The sequence below is a fragment of the Homalodisca vitripennis genome, chromosome 5 (genome assembly GCF_021130785.1).
Source record: "Homalodisca vitripennis isolate AUS2020 chromosome 5, UT_GWSS_2.1, whole genome shotgun sequence".
Classification (NCBI taxonomy): domain Eukaryota; kingdom Metazoa; phylum Arthropoda; class Insecta; order Hemiptera; family Cicadellidae; genus Homalodisca; species Homalodisca vitripennis.
Window position 1 is genome coordinate 163,695,537 of NC_060211.1, and position 21,138 is coordinate 163,716,674.

At 33.0% G+C, this 21,138-nt stretch overlaps 1 protein-coding gene across 10 annotated transcripts in view; it reads right to left on the minus strand.

The window, feature by feature from the left end:
* LOC124363097 (peripheral plasma membrane protein CASK) overlaps positions 1-21,138 on the minus strand; it is a 522,470-nt gene that overhangs the window by 80,953 nt on the left and 420,379 nt on the right. For all 10 annotated transcript variants that reach the window (XM_046818216.1, XM_046818210.1, XM_046818218.1 and 7 more), the window contains one exon: positions 7,412-7,576. In XM_046818216.1, the coding sequence (XP_046674172.1) occupies positions 7,412-7,576 (165 nt within the window). The remainder of the gene's footprint in view (positions 1-7,411; positions 7,577-21,138) is intronic.

The window sequence follows — 21,138 nt, forward strand, 5'->3', positions numbered from 1 at the left end:
TGGGGGAAAAAAACTGTTTTTTTCTGTTTTTTTAAATTTTTTATTATTACCGACTGCATTTCATATCTTGCGTAATTTTTATTTGTGACAGTTACCTCTAACTAGCATGACTGGATAGCCACTGAACGAGAAACACCCTGACATCAAAATGATCACAATAGTCCTGCCCCTGGCGGCTACAGAGCGAAACAGGCGTAAGGCTAATGAAAAGTTGATAACTGACTCTGAAAATTAAAAGTAGAATGATTTGGAGCATGATTAATTGTGAGAGGGCTTCGAGAATGAGTGCTGAACAAGAAAAATGGAAGCTAAGCATCGCAGGAGAGCAAACTGAGGAAGGACCCTTAAAGATAGCAGAACATTTTTAACAAGTTCTTTACAACAGTGGCAGAAAAGACTTTTAAAAGCTAATAACCTCCCAAGAACTGTTGGTACAGGTGTTTTTCAGCACAACTCGAGGAGCAAAACTTGTTGCTTTCAAACCTACAACGAGTGAAGAAGTCAGGATTATCATCCAAGGAATGAAATCTTCAATGTCAGCTGGTGTAGATGATATCTCCTCAAGACTTCTGAAGCTCTGCAAAGAAGAGTTGTGTGCTCCCTTGAAGGACATCATAAACAAATCGCTTTTCACAAGGAGTCTTTCCAAATAAACTAAAAAACTGCCAAAGTAAATTCCTCTGCAGTATAAACAAGGTCAAAGAGATGAAATAACCAATTTTAGACCCATATCACTTATCCCAACGGTATCTAAAGTCATCGAAAAAAGTTGTGCTAATAAGACTAATTGAACATCTTGAGTTTAACAAGCTCCTACCAGAGAGACAACACGGCTTCATCTCTGGAAAATCCACTACAACTGATTGAGTTTGTTATCGATAGCTTTGAGTCTGGAAACTCTATTGTTAGTACCTTTCTAGACTTAAGCAAGGCTTTCGATTGTCTTGACCACAGCCCTAATACTGAAGAAGCTTGATTCCCTGGGAATATGGGGAACACCTCTCAAATGGTTCACAAGCTATTTGTGTAACAGAAGACAGATTGTAGACTCTTGGAGCAATTGGAAAATTCTTTAAATATTATTAAATGTTAATAAAAACACTACTTTTCCAAATTTTTTATTTTTTCGGACGAGGCCTTTCAAAACCAAAGGTTTCATCATTTGTGGAGTTGCCTGAAGATGAAACCTTTGGTTTTGAAAGGCCTCGTCCGAAAAATAAACAATTTGGAAAAAGTAGTGTTTTTATTAACATTTAATAATATTTAAAGAAGACAGATTGTTGAAATCAAACATGTTATTGAAGGGTCAGTGAGGAGAGTGGCTTCAGAACCTAGGGGTGTATCACGGGGCGTGCCCCCAGGGATCCGTTACTGGGACCCGTTCTATTCATCTTATTTGTTTCAGACTTGCCAAAGTACTTAGAAGCTTACTGCTATCCCATCATGTATGCTGATGACACGGCCTTACTCACTACCAGCAGGTCTGCAGAAGAACTGGAAATAAATGCATACATATCTCTAAAGTTATGGCACAAGACTATTATGAAAAGAACGACCTTGTGTTCAATGAAACAAAAATAAAGCAGATGAACCTGGAACGACTAAAAGATAGGTATCAGGACCTCCTAATATAATAATGACTGACTCACTAAAACACCTGGGAATGATTCTGGATAGCTGTCTTTCATGGACTCTGCATGTTGACTACTTGTGCCAAAAACTAAGCACAGCAACATTGTTCTGAAAAGGGTAAAGGCAACCAGTACAGATGACGCTATGACCACCGCTTACCATGCTCTGTTTGAGAGTCACCTACGATATGGTGTGGTACTGTGGGGGCAGTACATCTAGTACGAATATTCAAAAAGTTCTTGTCCTGCAAAAGCGTGCCCTAAGGACTATGGTGGATCTATTGCCGCATGAAAGCTGCAGACAGGTGTTCAAGGATCGCGGAATCCTGACAGTAACAGCTATCTATATTCTGGAGGTAATTCTTCACGCCACAAAGAAAAACTTGAAGAAGCTTGGAGACTTTCGAGGGGCATGCAACTAGAAACGCACAGATTACATCCTCCCACTACACAGGATGGAAACTCTTTACGAAGAAACCATCATATGCCAGCGCAAAGCTCTTCAACTTGCTTCCTTTTGAAATTCAAGAGAGGAGACAACAACAACTCTGAAAAGAAGACTGTGAAAACTGGCTGCTTGAAGAAACCATCTATACCCTCAATGAATTTATTGACCGCTGCAGGAAACTACAGGACCACTAGGAAGAAACTGCACACAATTAATAAAATAAACCAATTTTTGACTTATTGTTAAATCCTTTAACTTTATTTGTAAACAAGATTGTAAATTCTGTGACTCTATTACATTTCTTGAAGAAATTGTTAATACAGATTTTTGACTTGACTTGAAATGTAATCTACTTTCTGTACCCAGCAGGGATGACTTCTGGCTGGTTTATACCTTCCAGTTGAATCCACCACTGAGCACAGCAAAAACCGATGTGTCACTTAAATCTTGGCAACCTTATGGATGTCCAGGGGTGGCACATCACTAACCGCAAATGTCGAGATTCCGGGGTTCATGGGCAATTCGATAGGTCTAGTCTGCTGTGGGAGATGACTGTTGGAGTTGGTGGAGTTTGTTCCCTAACCTCAGAGGTTTCTTGTTAGCCTCAACAAGGGTGTGCCACCCCATGCCTACTTTTACTGGAGAGGCTGGTTCATAGCTGGCCTCTCCTTCTTCCAGGGAGACATGACTTTTGAGATGTAGTGCCCTAATTCTTCCTCATGGATGTCTATAAGAGGCGGCCCTACTCCCTAACCTTACCCATCCTGAATATCCTGTCTCTCTGGAAGCAGCGCTAAGGTTCTCACAGGACTAAGTGCAATTTATAAGCTTCTTGTCCTAAGAGAACAAAAAAAAAAAAAAAAAAATGGTAGGGTTAAATATATATTATTTCTCAACAGTTGCTTCAGTTATAAAAAAAGGAAAATGTCTACAAGGCAAATTAAAAAAGTTAAAGATCACAAAATCAAAACAAAGAAGATTTTTATAACTGCACAAAAATAATAGTTCAATTATTTAATATTCAAGATATTCAGTTAAATTAAAAAGACGACAGTGTTTTCCATTGTTTAACGGAAACAAGAAAAGTGGCTAAAGCAATCAACTGATAGAATCAATTTAATTTTGCCACTAGTGAATAACCAATCAAGTAAACCCTACTACAACAACTACAAGTTGGTCATGAATAGTTAAAGTTGGTTAGATTTAATAAGCCGTTGTCTGGTATGAAATTTAATCATCCAGTCTACGATTGAAATGCAAAGTTTTGCTTTGAGTTTCTTTGAGCACAGAAGCTACTCACACTGCAGCATATAACAGTGCTGGTATTTCTTTATTACTTGCGAGCTTGTCATTATTCACTTACTTATTTTGATACGTAATTATTTAAACCTATATAAAGTAATAAGGATTGGACAGTATAGTGTTGGAGATTAACCATATAATGTTGGTAGATCTGATTATACATACATGCAAACAATAATTTTATTGTATGACATAAGATTAGAAGCAACATATAAGTTCTTGGTTTGTACCACATTGAAACTTTGCTAACATATTTCCATTCTTAAAATATTTAAGATTTGCTATGGAAAGTCTTCTTCAGTCTACAGATGTTTCAAAAAAATAAAAATGAAGATGTTTTTGTAATAACTTTGAATATTTAACAATTAACTGTGTGAATATTACTTAAGAACACTTAAGGAAGGAAAATGTGTTTTTGTTAGATTTATGTCGTTTTTTATTTTATAGTTATTGTTATGTAGCATAATTGTTATATAGTTTATTAGTTGTTGCAGTGTACTGCTTTGTTACAAGACTGATTGTTGGCGCAGTATTTTGTTGCAAGTAACAGTTGTTAGGTTATACTAAATTGTAGGTTATACTAAATTGTATCATTTATCTGCTTTTATAGTTCAAGTGATAAAACATGCAAGTTTCTTGGTTTATGTTATTTGACAGTAAACTACAAACTTATGGCTGAGTCAGGAGTAATGTTATTATACTTACTTGTAGACTGACAATCTTCAAGTCATGAGAATATAAAGTCATCTATTTTATTGTACAAACTTTTAATTCTAATCTTAAAGTTTTTAACATATACATCAAGACTTTCCTATTCATAACTATGCCAAATGACTAAATTGAATTTCTTTTTTATAACTTTTTCCTACATTAAGAGCTCAATTTCATTGCAAAATCCCCAGTTTTATCAGCTCTATCTGCATTCACTGTGTTGTACACTGTCATTATACAACATTAAAAAGATTATGTGAATCCAAGAGCAAGATTCTTAATTTTGTCAGTTAAATCTACTCACCCCCACGACATTACCCAACTGTTATAGAAATCAGTGGGATTAAGAGAGAAAAAGAGGATTGAATCATCTGAAGGAAGAAGCGTAGCGGATACAATTTCAGAGATAGAGATATTCTGGACCATTCAATGTGGTCCTGCTCTTCCCAAGATTACAGACCAAATATCTATAGCAATCTAGCTAATGAATCATAGAACTTCTCATTGTGAAATTCAGTACATGACTGTCACAACCAGTACAAAATCCAAGATATTGGTGTAAAAATGAGAAGGACACTGTCGAAGTTGTGATGTCCAAACTCCAGTTTTCAACAAGAGAGTTGGTGAAATGTAGGTGTAAAAAAAGACAGTACATAGAAAATTCTCACATAATTCTAGACTTTTTGTAATACCTTTAAAAGATCTAACTACAGTACATGTCATACTAAGTAAATAACATAACATTATTTTTATGGTTATGGACATCTCGGTTTGATCTCATGAAATATATCTTTCAAAATCCTCAATTAGTAAAGCCTAGCAGTATAAAGCACTCCCACAATACCAGGAATACAATTGCTGCATCTATTCATTTTAATTAATAGATTGAGCTAAACTCTTGACAGCCACTCTATTATTGCGCCGAGAGATACAACCATTTGTTGCCCTTAGTCCTAAAGTACAAAAACATGTTTGAATAAATATGACTTATGACTGTTAAATAATGCATTTCATGCACTGGCCGAGTTCTTCCGATTAAAAATATTTTATTTTAAATTCCCCAATGCCACTGCCTGTATTTTTAGGGGAATAAAAAGTGTTGGTTGATTGATTGGCTACAAGCAGGACATGTTTTAGATGTGCTAATGTTGAGATTCCCAAATCTGGAGGGAAGATTTGATTTGTCCTACTGCGACTTGCCTTTGGCCATCTAATTGAATTTTGAAGTGAGATAAACTTCAATCTAGTAACCAGGAAACTTGTTTCAAACTAAAGTCATTCGTAGGAATCCATTTATCTGTATCTGCTTATCCCAATTCTGTTTGAAATATTGAAAACTAGTAGCTAGAAGACATTTTTACCATAGAACCCAGTGAGTGTGATTTTTAAGTGTTATATATTGGCTAACAAGCACACCTGAATACATTCATATACTTCCCATCACGTCACATTAATATATCCAGCTGTAGACGACTAGATGGAAACTTCTTATTGTAGCTGAATTTAACATGCAAAACGGTTTGAAATTAACATAAAATGCTATGGAATGCAAGTTACAACAAATACAGGGTGTTTCAGAACTCTTGTCGGGTATTTTAGAGAATATTCCTGTTGTTATGTATGGTAAACTCATTTTAACTATAGTTTAATTTTTAAGCATTTGGCATTGTGTGTGTATGTATGTGTTTTGTTATAAAAATATATTTTTTAGCATACAATAACAAAATTTTTACATGGATTTTAACGTTAACATAGTGTACTTATAATAACAATTTTCCATTTATCCATTTCACACTATGGTGGCTATTTAAAACTTTGACATAAATTTCTCCAAGCACAAGCATATTACAAATACTTTATAAGAATAACTTTCTCTAAACAACTTTATTGGAAATGCAATGACATGTAATTTAAGTAACTTGAATGACAAGCAAAATATTACAATTTAAGTAAAGGTGCACGCATGTTCCATAGCTATTTGAGCCAGTTCTCACACAATAATTAAAATTATTTAGGTGACAAGATATTTATTAACCATCAACTGCATGCTAATGGGATTATCAATATTGTAATAAAGGTAATTAACAAGTGTTTAAAACCCACTTGAGCATATCTATTGTCATACAAAATGGTTCCGCTGCAGTCATAAAAATATGTTGGTTGAGTAAAAGACTCTTTAATGAAAAGATTATGCAGTCAGGGTGAAGGAAATAACGGACAATTTGTTAAAAAGTATAAATCTACAATATTTATTATAAAAAATAAATTTAACAAATTTAGTTCAATGTAAATATTGACACTAGACTTCTAGACTTCTACCTTAGTAAAAGCTGCCATTTCAAAATATTTATATTCTGTTTGTAACAAGTCTTAGCTACTATTCTGCGATGGTTCTAAATCATAAAGCAAAGCAATAAAACTAAAACAAATACTGTGCATGGTATGTGACAATAACCGATGAAGAATTCAACGTTTTTGTATGACAATAAATATAATGCTTGATTAAAGGAACATATGCATACGGAAAGAATACAAAATAACTTTCAAATCCAACTTTGGTTAAAAGGATATACATTTAAAAAAGGATATAAACATTGAAATAATCCTCTAAAACATCCTACATGAGTTCTAGAATACACTGTATAGTGTAGAATACACCTTGTAATAGAAATCAGAATTCAAAATTGCAACAAATTTTAGCATTATACTATCATCATATGGATAGGCCTGCTTACTTATATTTATTATTACTGTATGTCATGTTAACGTATTGTGTCATTTTTATGAGACACAATTTAAAAATTGCACAGTAGAACAAGGTATGGTCTAATCTATATAGTGATATACAGTATAAATTTGGTACACGAATACTAGAAATTGCATATACAAAATATATCAAGTCGGGAAATTCATGACATAGAAATGCAGTTAGGACTACTGAATTTCAATAATATGTTTCTATAAAGTTAGTCCAAGATTCATACACAATGTATTAAAGTATTAAAACAAAAATATCATTGCCACAAACACCAAGCACCTTAAGTGCCAAAGCACACTTTTTTGAGAGGGTAGAAACAAAATTATGCCTCATTGTAAACCTTTTTCATGACTAACAGTTGTGCTCATGGATACGTTTACATATGTATTTATATTCATAACAAGTAATTACATAACATATGTAACGTTTTACATATGGTTTCAGGTTGATTCCTGAAAACATTATTCCTTAAAGGCAGTTACGCCACATTGTGTTTGAAGCGACGATATTTTCAAGGAAATGATGTAGTTAAGACTAGTGTACTTATATGCTGCAACTTACCAAAATCTTTTGTAAGGCATTTACTGATTGATTAACAACTGGGATTCCATTGATCTCCCTAATTTCATCGCCGACGTGTAAAGTTGCTTGCCGATGAATCATACCTCCGTGCATGATTCTCGCAACGATACACTTGCCATCCTCATTCATTTTCAACGTGATTCCCTGAAACAAAAACAAACTTTTGTAATACACATATATATTTACCAAAAACAAACAATTAAAATAATTTTGACAAGGTTTAAGCTTTGGCTCTTGTGCATGACTTATATTGAAACTTAATAATTTTAAAATGCTTTTATACACCATTAGCCTTTACTGCAGCGTTTGTTTTGAATGAATAACATTCAAACCACTGTGACAGATTATTGTGAGAGTGGCAAACGCAGTCCTTTTAAAACAAAATCCACTTGATATGTAAAACACAGCCTTTTGCGTTGATCTACCAAGGGACTTGCTTTTATTCAGTGGCTTTACTGGTCGTATTGCAATAAATTTGTGCATGTTGTTGACAGTTATTATCAATAATTTACTTTTCTTACTTATTAAAAATCTAAATCTAAATATATATATATATATATATATATATATATATATATATATATATATATATAAATGAATGTTTGTATGTATGTCCTTTATAGAATCGTAAACTATTTGACCGATCATTATGAAAATTTGTATGTATATGTATTTTTCGACGAAGAAGGTTTATATGCTATGCCTATTAATGAATCTCACCACCAGGCAGCACTGCAAAAGTTAAAAGTTATTAAAGCGCCTGTACACTATAAACTGGATTACGAGACAGTTAAGTATATTAAATAGCGAAAAATTATTTGAAGGCGCTAAGCTTTGATGTATATTTGTCTTCAAAATACATTTCTGATTGAACTTAAAGCTTGAGTGTTAGACCACTTTATAATAAAGTACATGTACGTAGACAATGGCTATAAACATACACTTTTGACAGATTTTCTTGATCGTGGCAACAATACAAACTCTACATCGTTGTTGGAAATATAATTCACTTGAACCAGAAGTGCACATACACGGGTAAAGCTTACGAAAACCGTGCGAGGCCGCGGGAAACAGCTAGTTACGAGCTCGTATTTATAAATTAGGGAATAGACACAAAATATTGTTTAAATATTTCAGGAACAGGCGCAAAATATTGTTTAAGATTGAAGTATTTGTACAGCATGCACTAGACTGAGTTGTGTTTACAAAGGCTTTGTAAATTTAAATGCTATTTATTCAGTGGTTTGCAAACTTTGAACCACAGAGCCCTAATGCTTTCACAAATGTCCCATAGGGCACCATAAAACTACCTTAACATAAAAGAGTATGCCTTTTGAAGTAACGCACACTAAATATTATTTACATCCAAAACTTTTGAATTTATTTTGTTGTCGCAACTAAACAGGTTTATTTAGAATGCTTTAAAGCAGATTTTTACATTATTGCTTACAGTGTTATGAAAGTGACCGGCTCAAGCCCACATTTTTAAAAGACACTTTTGATACTATGAGGTATTAAGTTCATAAATATACGAACAGATGAATATACATTAGCCAAATTGTCCTGATAAAATGCTCAAATGAGATCATAATTAGATAGTGATAGGGGGAGGATCAAATAACTTCAAGTATTTAATTTTGAATTAAAAAATAGTGATAAAAATAAAAGAAATATAGAGTTTGGGGTATCAATAATGTTTCTATAGCTAGTTTTACCACTGTGAACTTAAAGGTTTTAAAAGAAAACATCAACAAGTGTGAATTATGACATTAATGTTGGAATAAATAGTTTGTCTGATCGTACTAGATGAATTTACTTATTAAAATAAGAGTTATAATATAATATTTTGGACAATTACTCAAATTTCTAATCTAGGTGTAGAGGACTCATTTGAATTCTGGTTTTATAGAAATATAGTGCAAGTATTAAAATTCCACTTTAGCCTTTTTAAATTGTACTTAATTAAAAACTACTGCTATGTAAAATTATGTAGCATGACCCATACAATTACACTGAAGAAAGTCTTTTAAGTGACCAAATAACCCATAAAGTATTGATAATCATGTAACATAAACCATGAAATTACGAGTGAGTTTATGGTAACCCAATTGTCCAATATTGAAAATCAATGTGTAAATAAATAATTTATTCTTTTAGGTCTATTGATAACTAATTACCTTTCTCACAGTTTTACAAATATATATATTTTTGTATTTAAATTAGTTACGTACTATTTGCTGATTAAAATAATTTTCAATTAGTTTTGAAATACACTGTTTAACAAAAATGATACAACATCAGATGTTGTTAATATAATTTGCATGATAACAGTAAGCTAACTAATTGATCAATTAATGTTGTGTGCCAATGTGTATGAGTAAAGTTATTGAAACGTGTTTATATTTTAAGAACCCAGAAATTTAAGCAAAAGCACTTTATTACATATGTATTATACTTAATCTATAACAAACTATATTATGAAATTAAGCTGTTGGGTAATTGAAGCTGAGGTAAATAGTTTTTTCTTCCTCCAAACAGCTAATGCTGTTTGTTGTTGTTGTAATTGGTTTTTGTTTGTTATGTAGGCTGATGGAATTGTAGTACACCTCTGAGAATAACTAGATTGCCTTATATGTAGGCTAGAAAGTGTTAGCTTGTTTATTGTATGTTAACATACATACCCATGGTTTTAATAATCACATATAGCTATCATGCTATAAATACGTATAACTGAATTAATATGAAATGTTTTTATAAATCACACAACAATTATTGTATATAGGAGTAAAAAGTTGCAATTAATTTCCCCAGCCAACTCACTGACCAGCTTACTCTAAATTAAAATCTAGTACGAAAGAATACTCATATCTACATTTTTATGTAGATTTCATTAAATAAAAACTGTTTCATGCAATCACTCTCAAAACACAATTTTTAGTATGTTTTTACAATTTTACCATGATCTGCAGGATACCTATCAACTAAATTAAAATATTTATACATTCAGGTGGCAAATATTTCAAAAATTGGTTCAGAGCTTGAAAACAAAAATATAACAGAGGAACATATGTCCAAGCATCTCTTGTCTTTTGTTTGCTTATCTATCGATATGAATTTTCTTTCGAAAATGTGCTACTAATCATCAACGGTTTGAGACGAGCATTAAAATTAGGCACAAGAGTCAATTAGTATAGTTACCTAAAATTAAATACAAATAGTTCAATAAATAAAAGTTAAAGCAGTTTAAGCCAACTATTTGTCAGGAAATGGCTACTTTCAGTCATTTTATCTCATTTGATGACAGTCAAATATTATTTTAGTGTTTGCGGTTAAGGAATTAAATGTGTCAAACTATAAAAAACTATCTGTGAAAAAATGTATCATTTCATATTTTTAACCATTTTAAGTACTCCCCCCCCCATTTCGAACCCTAACAAAACTAGGATGGCTGACAATGAATATCTTTTTCAAGGGGAATTTCTCATTCAATATCATGAAAACTAGATTGTATCCTTATACAATTCATATACAAACTATACAATGAAGGAGGCCAAGATGGCGCCGTCTAAAATAAGAATCCGTTATGTGGAGCTTGTCCGAAAAAATGTTACAAGTCATTCTGGAGGAGTTATGTGTGAGGGGAGGTGTCTTAAGTGGTTCCATTTTGCATGATGCGGGGAAAGAGAGGAAAGATTTTTCATTTTCTAAAGGTGAAAAGTCTAATTTTTCTATGTGACAGTTGTAGGGTGGATCCTGAAGATAAACAGTGCCGTTGCAAGTGTCTTACCGGCTGCCAAACCTTTTATTAAAGAAGACTATAGTGACTACGTGTGATTGTATCTCACATATAAAAATTCTAACCGACCAAATTCTTGATTTAACGCAAAAAACCAACGTGATCTATGCAATCGTTTAGGACATTGTGGAGGCAGAAAATGCCAGGTTATCATCTATCGTGAGTAACCACACTGAGGCAATTGGCGATGTTTTAATCGGCAATGATAATACAATTTCTTATTCTAGTGTTTTGAAATCTACACACAAGAACACTAACTTGTGTCCTATGATTTTTAAATGGCAATGATAGATCTTATGCTAATTCTAAACCAAGAAATTAAAGATAGTCCTTGATTTGATTTCAGTAGCTAATAAATCTGACAGTCGGACATCTTTTTTTAGTGACAGAAACGTTTCATCAGTGCTGCCAATCAGTTCTGTAGCACGAAAAAACATCATGATTGAAAATGGGAAAAAAAAGTCTGCGGGTCAGCAACGGCTTTGAAAAATAAAGTAGTTACAACTAATTCGGAGGACTGTGTGAGTCACCGACCTGAAAGTAAACTCTGAAGTTTCACAAGTTCCAGTAATGTAACTTTGTCGGCGGTGACGTGACATCGGAAAACGTTGGGACTTGGAACAAGGGAATAATATAGGAAGTGGAGAATTGAACAATAACAGTGGGTTTTGTAAGGTTACCTACAAAAAGCGTAATAGGCCTAGGCCTAATACGAAAACTCAACATAGTTTACCTAATACGATGACAAATAAAAATAAAAAAAAAAAGCCCATGTATTTTTTTGACAGGTAGGGCTTCTGTTAATAATGAAAGACTGAGGGCTGTGGAGAAATACAGACACATTTTTGCGTCTAGATTTTGGTGAAAATGTTCAATGTGAAGATCTGAAACAGTACCTAAACGATACTGTCAGTGGTAGTTATGAAGTAATTTAAACTAAAAAATAGGTTTTCCAGGCTACCAGCTCCTTTAAAATTGGAGTCCCTCTGCCACTTTTTGGAGAATGTGTTCAACCAGGATGTCTGGCCTGCAGGTATTTATGTGTCACGCTTTAGATATTCTAGTAAGAGTGCTCCTGGTATGTCTTTTTTGGAACCCGGGACTGCAAAGGAACCGGGTACATAGGACTATTATCGTCAGTGCAAGTATATTGCCAAAAGCCTATTTTAAGTGCTTTCCCCAACTTGGGGGCCTAATTGGACCTTGTGAAACTATACTTCACTTAGCCCACATTAATATCCAGTCTACTATAAGGAATAAATTGAACTTACTTAAACATATTTAACAGCAGTACCAATTGCGACATACTTTGTTGTGAATGAACATTGGTGTAACCAAAAACGAGATTAATCTATATGTACCAGATAATTTCATCTTGGCTGATAGCTTCTGCAGGACATCTTCATACGGTGGAGCTGCAATTTTTGTAAAGGAAGCCTTTCCACACCCTTTTTTCGGTTGTACATATATTGACTCTATTTGTGAACCTAAACTGTATTGAATCTGTATATGATAGCCTTTGGTACTATAAAATTGTTTAGTCATAGCTGTATATCGTACCCCTGATTCATCTTTAGATGGTTTTTGTATATAAGTTGTCTCAGCTTCTTGATTTTGTTAACAACAATGCTAAGTATCGAAATTTTAAGATTGTTTATTGCGGGAGACCTAAATGTTTTGATCTCAATAGATGCAGTCTCTTCAAAAACTAAATTTATCAACACCCTCAAGTCCTGACGACTGTTTTTTTTGGCCTCAACCATTTACCTACTAGAGGAAATTCATGCTTAGATAATTTTGTCTCAAACCTTTCACCCCTCATTGTATAGTTGTAAAACAGTCCTACAGGCTCATATTTCTGACCACCTGGTCTGCTTTTTAATATTTAAATTAGTCTGCACGAATGCTGATGTCTCTTCCTCCGCCTGCTAATATGTCTGTAAAACTCAAACTATACTTACAGAGTATTAAATGATGTTTAGTATTAATAAATTAAAGTATAGACTAAGCAACACTGACTGGACAGAGGCAATTGCTGGAGATGTTCTTGATGTAGCTGCTTTTAACAACTTTATGGAAGTTGTGTCTCACAACTTTAAATGACTGCTGTCCTTGAAAACTAAGTTAGGAAATAATCTTGGCAATAAAGGTACAAAAGCCCAAATGTTGGTAATAACACCTCTGTTAGCTAAAATTAAGATACTACTTGATGTAAGTTATGACAAATGTAAAATTAATCCTGACCTATTAGAAAACCATAGGAGAATTAAGAAGTTATAATCGGAACCAGATAATCTTAGCAAAAAAGAACGCCAATGATGAATTCATATTACAGTCGCATAACCTATGCAAAGCAAGCTTGGAGAGTAATTAATACAGAAACAGGGCGTGCTTCTGCTTCAAAAAAATGCTCTCTAACGCTACCTCCTATCTCTGTTAATGAATTTTAACAACTATTTTGTAAATATATTTCTAGTCATGTAAATAGTACAAATGTTAATTTAGGCTTAAATACAGCTAGTTCCAGTGATATGATAGAGTCGTCTGGCATAAAATAGACCTAAGGCACCATCTTTAAAATGGCACACTGTAAATCCCTACTGATATTCTTAAGACAAAACCACTAGGCTTAGTAACTCAAGAGCTGAGGATGTCTTTGGACTCTCCAATTTTGGGGGGGGGGGTAGGGGGGGGTGGGGTGGTAAAAAAATAATTTGTGAAATTTTGTATCCTTTTACTTTTCTTGTAAAAAACTGGATGTTCAACGCTGGACTCTTCCCACAGTGCCTAAAAGTAACAGTCACTGTCCCTATTTATAAGGAAAGGTGAATAAAAATAATGTAAATAACTACAGAACCCTATTGCCTTGGTACCCCTGTCTTATCTAAGTTTGGTTGAATATATTATCAAGTGTCCAAATTGAGTATTATTTTGAATTTAACCACCTGCTTTTATCTGCACCAGTTTGGTTTTAGGCAAAGCTTATCTACTATTAAGGCTGTTGATCAGTGTTGTCTCATATATTATTAATAGTTTTGAAAATAAAGAAGAAGTTAACACTTTGCTATTGGACTTAAGCAAGGCTTTTGATACTGTGCCTCACCAAAGAACTTATTAAGAAACTAAAGTACTATGGAGTTGAAGGTAACGAATTAATCACTTATAATACTTCTTATATATCACAGCGATATCACTCAAGTTTGTTAAAAATAGGCGAACAGAGGTCGGATCTTAAGCAGGTGGTAAGCGGGGTTCCCCAGGGCTCTGTCCTGGGTCCCTTCTTATTCACTGTCTTTATTAACGATTTTCCCAAATTTTGTTCCTAATAAATGTGTACTTTATGTGCTGATGACACTACGTTAATGTGCTCTAACTTAAATCCTGAAATCAATGCAGCCATGATCACATATATGAGAGAAAGGTCCAACCTCTGGTTTTCTGCCAATGGCCTATGTGTGAATGAAGATAAGAACAGAAAACATCATCTTTAGTCCCTAAGCACCAGTTCTGTAACTAAGTCAGTTAAGCTACTTGGAATTAAACTTAGACTCTAAGCTTACCTGGAAACATCACACAGATGCTCTTTGTGCTCGGTTGTCTAGAGTTATATTTTTACTAAAAAAAAAACTTAAAACCTGTACAAAAGCTGTAGTCTATTAATGAAAGCATACTTTGCATATTCCACTCAATCTTTTGTATGGAACTTTTACTTTGGGGAAATTCAGCGTGGGGCTAAGGAGGTCTTCTTATGCCAAAAGAAAGCTTTGCGCATAATGTTTAATTTTAATGTCACTGACTCTTGTAAGCCACTATTTATAAAGCAGAGTATACTCACTGTTCCTTCCATTTATATCTTGCAAAGCTTAATGTATGTTAAAGAAAATCTAGATTTATTTAAACTTAGAACGCTCTAGAAGCCATGACTACTGCACTAGACAACAAGACCTTATTGACCTAAAGCACGCTAGAATAACTAACAAAAACTCAGCACGCATACTCTTATATTGGTATCAAACTGTTTTAACAAGCTGCCTATGTCTGCTAAGGATGTTACCTGTAAAAACTTTAAAAATGTTGTAATTAAGTGGTTTAAAAGAAAAAGCCTTTTATAGTATAGATGAAATGCCCTTCTGTGTATATAGTAGAGATGGGCGTTATTTAACATAACAGATAAATAACAGTGTTTGCCGGGCGGCAACAGTTTATCCCCGCAACGTGTTATCAGAAACTCCCTGTTATAACAGGATGACAACGAACAATGAATTCATTCGTTTCGTTGCCGGCAACGGTAATAAGCCTGTGCTGGTAACAGTCAATAGCGGCAGACTGGAAACTCTTCACTCTGTTATTTTAGCAACGGTGTTATGACAAACAACAGAGTTGTAGGATGACTCAATTATTTCATTGCCGGGAATCTAATTCTACGGCTCTTGACAATGACAACAGCAGCTTGATCTGTTATTACAACACCACCCGTAACGATAATATAGTAAAGTAAAATAATCAAAATACTGGAGACGCGACATTGCGGCTTGGGGGGAGGGGATGGTGCCTGTTCGGATCAACATGAAAACCTGACCTGATTATTCACTTTTGTTTATTCTATTATGATCCCATTCCACAACCCGCAGTACAATTGTTTTTTAATTTTGTTCAAGAGCAACATACAGTGTAATCTCTGCCTTATTAAACTATATGTGGTTTAAATTTTTATTTAAAATAACTAATATTTCTTAAATGTTTTCTTTAAAATAATTCCCTTGACAAATAATGTAGAGTGATTAAGTTATGTGAAATAACACGTTTAATTTAGTGTTTACTGTTTTTATTATTTATAAATATCTACATTGTAATTAATTTATATTAAAAAATGAGTGGTAACAAGAAGCAAAAAAACCAGTATACTTGTGGACATACTATACTGTGGTTGACGCTGACATAAAAACTGCTAAGTGCGGATTTATGTGGGCAAGTATTAAAATTATAAGTCAACTATAACTAATCTTAGACACCACATTGAAAAGCGCCATCCTACTGTAAATTTACCAAAAAAAGATAAAACTTCAACTAACTTGCCAAGCCCTACGACAGCTTTAATTTCTACTAAAAACTCTACAATAGGCTTCTACATCAATTTTACGTAATGAACCCGAACAACCAAGTTCAGAAGCGCTAACCAATATTCAAATCCACTAAGTGCATATTTTTCATCTTCTAGTGACGGTAAAACCAGTCAAGTATTAGATCATTTTTACCCCAATCTAAAAAGCTGTGAGTGAGACTCAACGTAAAAAAAAACTCGATAAAACTTCTCTTACAGTTGTTTATTACTGACTTTTCAGCCATTTTCAATTGTCGAAGACAGAGGTTTTGTTAACTTTGTGTCGGCTTTGAATCCCGCATATAAATTGCCAAGTAGAAAAACAATTTCCAATAGTATGATTCCAGCTGAACATGAGAGGATGCTTGAATTTTGTTCGGAATGAGTTTAAACTCAGTAACAAAGTGTATGTCTAACCACTGATACCTGGACTTCTACAAATGTGAAGTTATTTGGGTGTAACTGTCCATTACATTTCAGAAAATTATGAAATAAAGTCGATATTGTTGGGAATGTTCCTAAAATGTCTGATTCTCACCACAAGTGCTAATCTAGCAAAAGAGATCAAAACTATTGTTGACAAATTTCATTTATTTGATAAGATTTTAGTCGTAGTATCAGACAATGCCAGTAACATCAAAGGGGGCGGTACAAAAGGACTTGTAAATTGAAGCACTTTGGTTGTTTTGCCCATACCTTAAACTTGATTCTTCAGGATGCGTTAAAGCTGGTAAAAATGTTAATTGACAAAATAAAAATTGATAGTGACTTTTTTTAAAAGGAGCACAAATGCAACTGAAAAACTGTTGATATCCCAGAAAAATATGGGCCTTGAGCCAAAAAACTTATTCAAGAGGTTTTCAACGAGATGGAACTCTAACATTTTATATGGTTTCCAGATTTGTAGAGCTGCAGGACGCTGGTAAAAACTACTATCGCTTTAAATAAATAAAAAAATTTAACCTGTTTTGGTCAGAGGAAGAGTGGGATTATGCAAAGAGCTAAGCACAATCTTACGTCCTTTTGAGGAGGTCACTTTTCACAGATTAGTGGTGGAACGCTCATACGTGACAGGTAGCCAAGTGATACCCCTAACAAGAGGCCTGATGTCCGTGTGTAAAAAAATGCAAAAGGAGCCATTCAAACCAGTTATTCAAAATATTATTTTTAATGAACTGCTGCATGGTCTCGAGAAACGCATGGAAAAATGTTGAAACACAGCAAAACAATAGCACTTGCTACTCTTTTAGATCCCAGATTCAAACTTGCTGTCTTTCAAATGACGAAACTGCAAAGCAATTGATCAAAAAAACATGTACAGAACTTTTAGCTGCCAATCTGGAGACAGAGACACATGGCAAACCTTGCACAGCAGATGATGAAGAAATTGGTAACACTCTCAAAACAAAGATGGCAACGTAGATTCCGCAAAATTTTCCGTCTGGGAGGACGTGTTGACAACAAAATTGCCAAGGAGAAACCTACATGTAACCGCTTTAAAATTTTATTTCATAAATTTAGAAATTTTCAATAATTAAATTAAGGGTTTTTACTTGTAACTACACGTATTTACTTTTTGTTTTTAACTTTAACGCGTTTTGTAAGCTTTTTGGAGTTCACTGGCTATGAAGGAATTGGTTTCAGGTACGAAGACCTCCGCTGCAATTGTCGATGTTGAACCGGTACTTAGATGACAGCTATCTAGACGGAAAAAAGATCCTATGGGCTGGTGGAAAGAGAATCAACATGTATACCCTAATATGAGCAAATTGGTGAATTAAAATTTAACGTCATGGCTACATCCGTCCCATGTGAACGACTTTTTATCTAAAGCAGGAAATTTTTTGACAGAACGCCGATCAAGACTGAGTTCAAAACGAGCAGTAGCAGTTGCTGTGTTTTGAATGGAAATCTAAATCTTCTACAGTAAATAGAAATCAAAAAATTTAAGTTATATATAAAAGTTCTGCAAGTTAAATATATGAAATTATGTAAATTCATTTTCTTGCAATTAATCTTATATGAAGCCATAGTGAGTACAGTTTGGTTATATTGCCCATTTTATTTTCTAAATATGGCTTAATTGTGTCTTTGAATCTCCATACATTCGTGTAATCTTCATTTTAATCTAAAGTACAATATTTGACAGTGTAATTGTAATGTACATTTGAACAAATATGTTTATGTATGTATATAATTGTAATTTATAAAGTGTTCCTATATGATTTAATTAGAAATAGCAGTGTTAACCATTTTGTTTATATTGTGATAAATAGTTTTTTTATGTATACATTTTGCAATTATAAACGTCATTTGTGTTACTATTTGTTGTAGTTAATATAAGTTATCAGTTAAATATGTATGTATACAACACAGCAGTACATTTGTATATAGCTAAATATCACTGTCCAACGTTTTTACTTTACACTTACAAAATCTTACTTAAGTTGTAGGCTATAATTATTTCAATATATTTTATAATCAAATATGTATTTCACATTCGTAATAATTATATTTTAGATGTAATGTATCCATTTTAATGTATTCTTCATCTTACCATACTAGTAGTGTAACTAACACGTAATTTAACGGTTTATTTTACTGTCAATTTTCCGTGTAAATACCAATTTGGGCAATTAAAACACGTTATTTTTTAAGATATAAATGTATTTTAAAGAACTTTTAGTCTTGTATATAAATTACTTTTATATAAAAAAAGCCTAGGGTGTGTTCATTTAATATAATAATATTTACAGAAACGTTTTATTTGGTTTGTATTATTTTGTCCTATAGCTTTTATTAAGTAATCCCTAGTGTAAAATTATATTTAATACACTAAAATATTTCATTTTTCAGTTTGAATATTTTAATGTTTATCTATAGTGTAAATGTACAATGCGCTGTGAAATGTTTACATTCAAACAATAAAAACCCGATTCTGTATTTTTGTACTTAATTGAACCAAAAGATACTTTTAATTATCTCAAAATAAATTATAGTAACTAGACTAAGCAGCTAAAAAATGACGAATTTTGTACACTTAAATAATAGTAACAAAGTCCGTTAACTGAATGGTGGTCCATGTTTTAGTAACGGTATTTCAGTAACGTTCTATAGGTAACAGCCACTGGAAAAACGTTATTGAACCAACGTTGCGCAATGGATAGACGAGGCGCAACGGTCAGCCGATAACAGTTGCTAAAAATAACACGTTGCCCGCAACCTGTTATCGGTTGGCAGAATAAACGTCGCAACGCGTTGCAGCTAAACAACGACATTTTCCATCTCTATAGTATAGACGATTTAGCCTTTTAGATTTTATTTCCTTTGACTTGTACTTTTAACCATAAGTGTCTAGTATGTATTTTATTTTATACTATCTTGTTATACTGTGTAAATGTATAACAAAATGACTTTGTCAATGCATTGTAATATTGTGGGACGACAATAAACAGATTCTTGATTCTTGATTCTTGATGAATGCAAATTGGCTTTTGAGCTATGTATATTTACTTTTTAAAGTCCTGCTGTATAAATGTGTATATAATATAAAAGGTCATGTAAACAAGATTAATACCATCTTTTCTAATTGATTAAAACTAAACAGCGCAGAAAAAAGTGATCACTTAGAAGAGATTGTGTCATCCTCAACCAACTGTAGTTTAAAGATTGTAAACACTTGAATTTATGTGAAATGTTACTTTAAAACATACACCAACAATTATTTATTTTAAACATTGAGCAATTTCATACCAATTTTATACTTACACATTGTTTAATATGAATGTTTAAAACTGAAGCTATTCAAGTTTGCAAAGGGAACAGTTATACATGTATCTCTATATTAGAACTGTAGAGTAAAAATAAAAAAGATTCACAATCCTCATGTCATTAAACAATCGCTTTTGTTGTTTCATTTATTTTATATTTCTCATTTTTTCCCCGTAGTGGGTGTACAACATTTTGATAAATAATGTAGATGACAATAAATGGCATAACAGTTAATTTTGATGACCTAGCAGCAAAACGAGAACAGAAGCACTATCATAATTTCCAACTGACTGTAACGAAACCTGACATGTTTGTATTTAATATGCCCTGAAGGTTATCCATTCAATTAAAGTTTTAGTACAATGGCGGTATGTATTAATTTATGAAATGATATTCCACTATAGAAACTATTAATTTCAATTACATAAAATAGTGACGTTTTACACTGTACACACATTTTATGTAGGTTTTGACTTTACATGTTACAGAGCAAAAATTAAGTGTTTGTAAATATCTTCAATTAAAAAAGCACTTATCTGCTTATTTAAATTTTAACGGTTTCAAGATTGCGGTGCTCCTAAAATTTTCTAAAATATATATTAATATGCCAAACATAAAAAGCACAATGTACCTAGTAAAGTTCAAATTATTTTTCAAAAACTAAAAGTGCACTTTCAGTTTGATATTACAAGATGGTGACTCTCAGATAAAACCTCTCTTTCTTCTGAATATACCGAAAGGTATGTTTTCACAGTAAACAATCTAGTAGCTAAACAAATAGTACGCTTGTTAACTGGTATTTAAACTTATTCTTTACTTACCCATATAAACTGAGTTTTGTCTTACATACCCACATTTATAAAATACCGTTTGAATATTTTTGATTTTACTTTTAATTGTAGAAGCAATTAGTAGATTGATAAATTCATAAAACAGAGTAAACTAATTTCAATATTTTGCGCAAAACTATTTAGATATTAGAGACAACACTTGTGACACAAGTTGGGATATCTAATTTTAGAATACGTTCTTAAATTT